Genomic DNA, 6,754 nt, shown 5'->3' on the forward strand with positions numbered 1-6,754 from the left:
ACACGTATCACCCCTTGAAAATGATATTTCACGAAATTATATGAGATCCGAATTGCAGAATATTTCAACCCCCACCAAACTCTTAAATGACAAATTCGAAGACTCAATAATTAAAGAGAATCTTTTTCCATAATCCACATGATACAATCATTCCGTCCATGAATACTCTATGACAGGCCGTCCATAATGTCTTTATTTATTATAATTCTAGGTGCATGAGTCAACATGTTGTCTTATCACATTCCTTTCCACCACCATTCATCCTTCACTTGTAAAAAGCTCCCCCAAAACGACTCTTCCCATTCAGTTCACCTCAGCTCAGCCCCCCACGCGTTTTCATAAATCTTTCCATTCCACAAGGTCATCATAAAAAAGAAGAGACCGGAGATCTAATATAGAGACCCTTCTCTTATAAAAAGGACTTAATTAAGCATCCGATGTCCAGAACTTGGGTCTGTGTTCTTGATCAAAGTTTCATGCCTAAATTGCAATTGCCAACTCTTCCAAAGTTCTTCCTCCTACCCTCCTACTACTACTTCTCCCCTATCTAGCTCCAAATTTTCAGTTGATCTATTCATTTGGTTGCAACTGATTGATGGGTTTTACCTCGGTATTTCTGTCCTTTATCATTTTTCTTCTTCTTCTCTGGTGCAGCAGCTGCATGAGTTTGCCACAATATTTACAAACAGGAGGATCAAATGGAACAGATCGGCTAGCCTTGTTAGCCATCAAGGCTAGCATAACCCATGATCCCTTTCATGTTCTGAGCTCCTGGAATGACTCAGTCTCCTACTGCAAGTGGCCAGCAGTCGTATGTGGCGGTCGCCGCCATCCAAATAGGGTCAGAGTCACAGCCTTGCGTTTATCATCCTGTGGGTTGGTGGGTTCCTTGGCTCCAGAAATAGGAAACCTCAGTTTCCTTCGAGAGATTAACCTCGAAAACAATAGCTTCCATGGCGAAATCCCTCATCAAGTAAGCTTTCTTTCCAGGCTTCGTTTTTTACTCCTACAACACAATACATTTGGAGGGGAAATCCCACCCAACATATCAAGTTGCTTTAACCTAATACAACTCAATTTAACTTCCAACAATCTTGTTGGGAAAATTCCTGTAGAACTTACCACCTTGCCAAAGTTTCAATTCATTTCATTAGAAATTAACAGATTAACTGGACAGATCCCACCTTCCTTTGGGAATCTTTCTTCTCTTCGTGCCTTGTACATAGCACTAAATAACTTTACTGGAACTATTCCAGATGCCCTTGGCCAAATGAAAAGATTAGTGATTCTCTCACTTGGTGCTAATAACTTATCTGGTACTATCCCTCCCACTATATATAATCTTTCCTCCCTTGGTTCTTTTGATGTTGCAATAAATCAACTTCATGGGAGTCTTCCATCAAATATAGGCCTCACTCTTCCTAATCTATGGCGGCTTGCATTTTATACAAACAATTTTCATGGACCAATTCCAGTTTCTCTGTCCAATTTTTCGAAACTCGAAAAACTTTTCGCTTTCGAAAATTATCTTACTGGGAAAGTGGCTATTCATTTTGGAGGACTATCAAAACTCTTTAAACTTTCATTGTCTTCGAATCAGTTTGGAAGTGGAGAGGTTGATGACCTGAATTTTGTCAAAACATTGACAAACTGTAGTAGTTTAAAACTTTTGGATCTTGCTGATAATCGGTTTGGTGGTGTGCTCTCCAACTTTGTGGCAAACTTATCGACCCAACTGAAAACGGTCTCAATGGAAGCAAATCAAATATCTGGAGATATCCCAGTGGGGATAGGGAACCTTGTAGGTTTACAATACTTTGGCCTATCTAATAACTTACTAGAAGGGAGTATTCCAACTTCAATTGGAAGACTTCAGATGCTACATGCACTCTATTTAGAAGGGAACAGGTTGACAGGGCCAATCCCTTCTTCTCTTGCAAATTTAACAATATTGATTGAGCTTGATCTAAGTTCTAATCGATTGCAAGGAAAAATACCTTCAAGTCTTGGAAAATGCAAAAATTTGTTACGCTTGATTCTTTCCAACAATAGTTTCGATGGTATCATCCCCAGAGAAATATTTGATGTTTTCACATTACTAGAGCTACAGTTGGGTAGAAATTCTTTCTTTGGTTCTCTACCTTTGGAGGTGGGTCGATTGACTAATCTTGGAATCTTAAATGTTTCTGTAAATATGCTCTCTGGGGAAATCCCTAGCACCTTTGGTGCTTGTACAAGCCTAGAGTACCTTTTGATGGGGGATAATTTATTTCAAGGATCTATACCGTCGTCTCTGAGTTCTCTAAGAGGCCTTCAAGATTTAGATCTTTCACACAATAACTTCTCTGGTTTTATCCCAAAATATTTGGGTATATTTAAGTTCTTACAAAAGCTAAATTTGTCATTTAATCATTTGGAGGGTGAGGTATCAACAGATGGGGTCTTTGGAAATTTGAGTGCAGTTTCAGTCATTGGAAACAATAAACTTTGTGGAGGTATACCAGAACTTCATTTGCTAGCATGCCAAACTCAAAAGTCAAAAGAAGATGGTAGGCCTCATGCTATCAAGTTGATAGTCATTATATGTGTTTGTGGGGGCTCTCTATGTTTGATTTCTATGGCGATTTTTTTCATTATCTGCCGGAGAAGGAAAGAACAAAAAGAATCCACTTTACTTTTGATAGGGGATCCTCATTTTAAGATCTCTTATGCCCAACTCCTTAAAGCTACTGATGGCTTTTCTTCTACAAATTTGATTGGAGTGGGGAGTTTTGGTTCTGTCTATAAAGGAATTCTCAATCATGGGGAGACTATTGTTGCGGTAAAGGTCCTTAACATTAGACAAAGAGGTGCTTCCAAAAGTTTCATGGTTGAATGTGAATCCCTTAGAAACATTCGGCATCGTAATCTTGTAAAAATCTTAACATCTTGCTCAAGTATAGATTTTGAAGGCAATGATTTTAAGGCTTTAGTATATGAGTACATGCCTGGTGGGAATCTGGAGAGTTGGTTACATACACATTCAAATGGCATACAAGATGAACAAAGGTATTTAAACCTTATTCAAAGATTGAATATTGCCATTGATATAGCAACGGCATTGGATTATCTTCACCATCATTGTCATATGCAAATTATTCACTGTGATCTAAAGCCAAGCAATATTCTTCTCGATGGTGACTTGACTGCACATTTGGGTGATTTTGGGATATCAAAAATTCTTTCAAAAGCCACAATCAGATCTCCAAATCATACTAGCTCAATTGGAATAAAGGGATCTATTGGATACATTGCACCAGGTAATGCACCTCTTATATTGATCTAGTATAGTTTTTTTCCTCTTCTTTTAAAAGTGTGAATAAAGATACATTAGTACGATGAATATAATATTTCTCTTGCTTTTTTTTTTTTATATATATATATTTTTTGACTCCTTTGGCCCTTCATAAAGAAAAGTAAGTTTAATATCTCAAAAAACTAAAAGTAATAATATAAAAGTACTAAGAAGATATGTATGCTTAGATTATATATTAAGTCTCTTTATTCCTACATCAAAGCTTGACTACTTCTTTCCTTACTATAATCACTTCATACCTTTATGCATAGGCTACAAACTATGATTTTTTTTTTTTTAAAGAATTATGCATTTAGGTTGTGTAGGGGTTGGTAGTTTTTCTTGTACATAAATTAAATTCGTGCAATCAAAATTTTTAGACATCACGCCATTAGATAAGCTATTGGATTTAGATCCACAACTATAGGCATTACATTATAGAAGCCTATGTTCATTGTTTGAGCATTATAAGAACGAATTTGAAAATATTGCAACCCCTTTTGAGATGCAAAATCTTACGTTGGATACATTCCTCATTCAAAACTCTAGACCCAAATAATTTTCTCTATAGGATTTTTGTCAATGGTTATACCTGATTTAATGTGTTTGGGGTGGAGTTATTGTCTATCATTGGCCTCTATGGTAGAATCAGTCGGGGAGGCCTGAGAGCGGTGGTTTACCTTATGACGGATACTCTTGAGTTCAACTGAGTAGGAAAACAAACTTTCCATGTCATGTTATTCTTTCAGTTGAAGTCAATAGACTTTGCTTCTATTTGCACTAATTATGAAAGTACTAACCTAAGATTCATAAATTACAGAGTATGGTGCGGGTGTTGATGTTTCAGCGCATGGTGATGTCTATAGTTTTGGGATTCTCTTATTAGAGATGTTCACGGGGAAGCAGCCTACTCATGAAATGTTCAAAGATAACTTTAATCTTCATAGCTGGGCTGATATGGCTTTGCATGATGGAGTGATAGCTATCATTGATCCCTCACTTCTCCCCATGGAAGAAGATGAAGAGGCAGCAACAACTGTAACCAACATAATTGAAAGTCGATCAGGCATGAAGGATAGAGTGCAAGAGTGCCTTAATTCAATGATTAGAATCGGAGTTGCCTGCTCAGTTGAATCACCGGGGGATCGAATGGACATAAATGATGTGGTCAAAGAGCTACATCGGATCAGAGATATTTATCGTGGAGTTGGCATTTATCAAGGAAGATGAACTATAATAAGGGCTAGGAACAATTGTAAGTCTCCACTTCCTTAAAATTTTGTATTTTTTGTAATTGTTGATGAAGCTAAAACTTCCCTTTTTTTTTTTTTAAATATAATACCCAAAATTTCAGAAACCCTAATAAGGGTTTACCTATCAAGGTACAAATGATCAATTGATAATTTGAGATATAAAGGAGTTAAATCATTATATGAGGAGTATGTACTGGTGTTATTGTTATGAACCAATAGATTCTCTTTTGGTTTCTGTTCAATATGAATGGTTCAAGGATAAGTTTGAACCAAGTCTGGTTGTTAAGTCAGAAAATTCGGGTTCAAAAGATACCAAAGAGGGCCTAAATAAGTTTAATGAGGTATTCAGGTATAGTCTCGGCATTGCTTTCTTGCGAGAAAAGGAGATAGAAAGCTGTTGTGCCTGTCCAAAGAAGAAAAAGAAGAAATAGGAGTAAAAAACAGAAGTTAAATTCCTATCAAAAAGATATTAGAAGGAGGGCGGAGGAGAGAGAGAGATCCTCCATGTTTTGGAGGCTAAAAAGGGGGACCACCCCACGGTTTTGAAATCTGAGAAATTGAGAGAGAAAAAGGGAAAATAAATATGATAAAGAAGAAATTAAAAAAATAAATAAAAAAAGAGGGAGGGTGGACGGTTTTGTGAAGTGTTCAAAGAAAATAATAATAAAGGAAAAAGAGAAGAGAGAAAATAGGGAACTGCATGCCCAAGGTTTTGTGCGAGTTAAAAGGAGAAACTAGTCAGTCAATATAGACCCAAATTTTTTACCTAGTCAGTCAACATAGAGTTTCAAAAACATGTATTACGTGTTAAGATAATAGGGAAACCTCCGCTTTTCTTAGAAATTTCAGACAATCAATCATTCCTCGAATGGAAAGTGAAAACATATAATAATTCATTTTATATTTGAGTCAAAGTTTGTGAGTCAGTCAACAAGTATTATCTCCGAACAAAAAACCTCCACTTGGTTGAAGCAAGGGACTAGGCATGTTTCAGCGATGTTTTATTTTCTGAGGTTTTGCATATGCTATGGTTGATGCCAGATGTTTTAAAAGGATTATACTTTTAAATTATACCTATATATCTAGTGTAGAATGTGGATAAGGTTTTCGTACGAGAATCATTTTTATACGGGCTGATCCACATGGATAGAATTCATCATAAAATTGGTTGTTGAGTGGATTCTATCTATGCAGATCAGCCCATTACGAGAATGGGTCTCGTAGGAGGACTTGATCCGCTCTATCTAGTATGGTTATACATTGTATCTATCTCACTTATTCACATTGCATTTGATGGCCAGAGGCGAATTGAAAGCTAGGCAATGATAATTCTAAAGATCCCCTGGAGGAAATATAGAGATGTCTCCTATGTTACCACAGATCAGTAGAAGTGCTAGCCAACTTGGATGGAGAGCTTGGAGGGGTGCATTATCTATTTACATGAGTGATGAGCTAAAATAATTTAAGTTTTAATTGTCATCAGACGTCGACAGTGGATATGAACTTTTATTTGTTGGAATTTTCATTATTGACTGATGAGATTATTTTATATATGTTTGTGGAGATATTTGAATAATTTTAAATTATTAGTTTAAGAAACAAATCTCCAGATTTTACGGAAAAGATCAAATTTTTAGGATCTTAACCCTATTGGGTTTGTTCGTGATAAATATCCTCACTCCCTTTCAATAATATGGAATGACAAAGCATATTCAAGTAACCAGCTACAATTAAATGTGACATTAGTGAATTATTGTAGTCTTTTTTAGGTTTTTGTATTGTTCGCATTATATTTCTTGACTCTTCAACTAAGGCCTTTGTTAGAATTCAAATCTTTCATATTGTTTCAATGTGAAGTATCCATTGGATATAGATATCGATTCTTCCTTTTTTTTTTTTTTTTCAATTCCCTCATCTTTATTTATTTATTTTTTTCATTCTTTTTTAAAGCTCTAAATGGACAGAAAATCCTTTGGACCATTTAGAGATAACCACTGCATGTGGTTGAGTGAGTAAAAATAATCAAGGGAGCATTATGATTAATGACGTTCAAAAGGTAGAATTGATAGAAATACCAATTTGATGTTTTTCCCCTCTATTAAATATATGGCTATCCCTATAACATGGATTATTGAGGATCAGGGTTTTTTCTAAACAATGGTTTTTT

The 6,754-nt window shown here is 35.8% G+C and overlaps 1 protein-coding gene across 1 annotated transcript; it reads left to right on the forward strand.

The window, feature by feature from the left end:
• The first annotated feature begins 466 nt into the window (after positions 1–466).
• On the forward strand, positions 467–6,066 carry LOC122092581 (probable LRR receptor-like serine/threonine-protein kinase At3g47570). The gene is made up of 3 exons (XM_042663155.1): positions 467–3,299; positions 4,155–4,589; positions 5,889–6,066. The coding sequence occupies exons 1-2, from the start codon at positions 596–598 to the stop codon at positions 4,562–4,564; spliced, it is 3,114 nt and encodes a 1,037-aa protein (XP_042519089.1). The 5' UTR covers positions 467–595; the 3' UTR covers positions 4,565–4,589; positions 5,889–6,066.
• Positions 6,067–6,754: the final 688 nt, after the last annotated feature.

This window comes from Macadamia integrifolia, chromosome 1 (assembly GCF_013358625.1).
Source record: "Macadamia integrifolia cultivar HAES 741 chromosome 1, SCU_Mint_v3, whole genome shotgun sequence".
Taxonomy (NCBI): domain Eukaryota; kingdom Viridiplantae; phylum Streptophyta; class Magnoliopsida; order Proteales; family Proteaceae; genus Macadamia; species Macadamia integrifolia.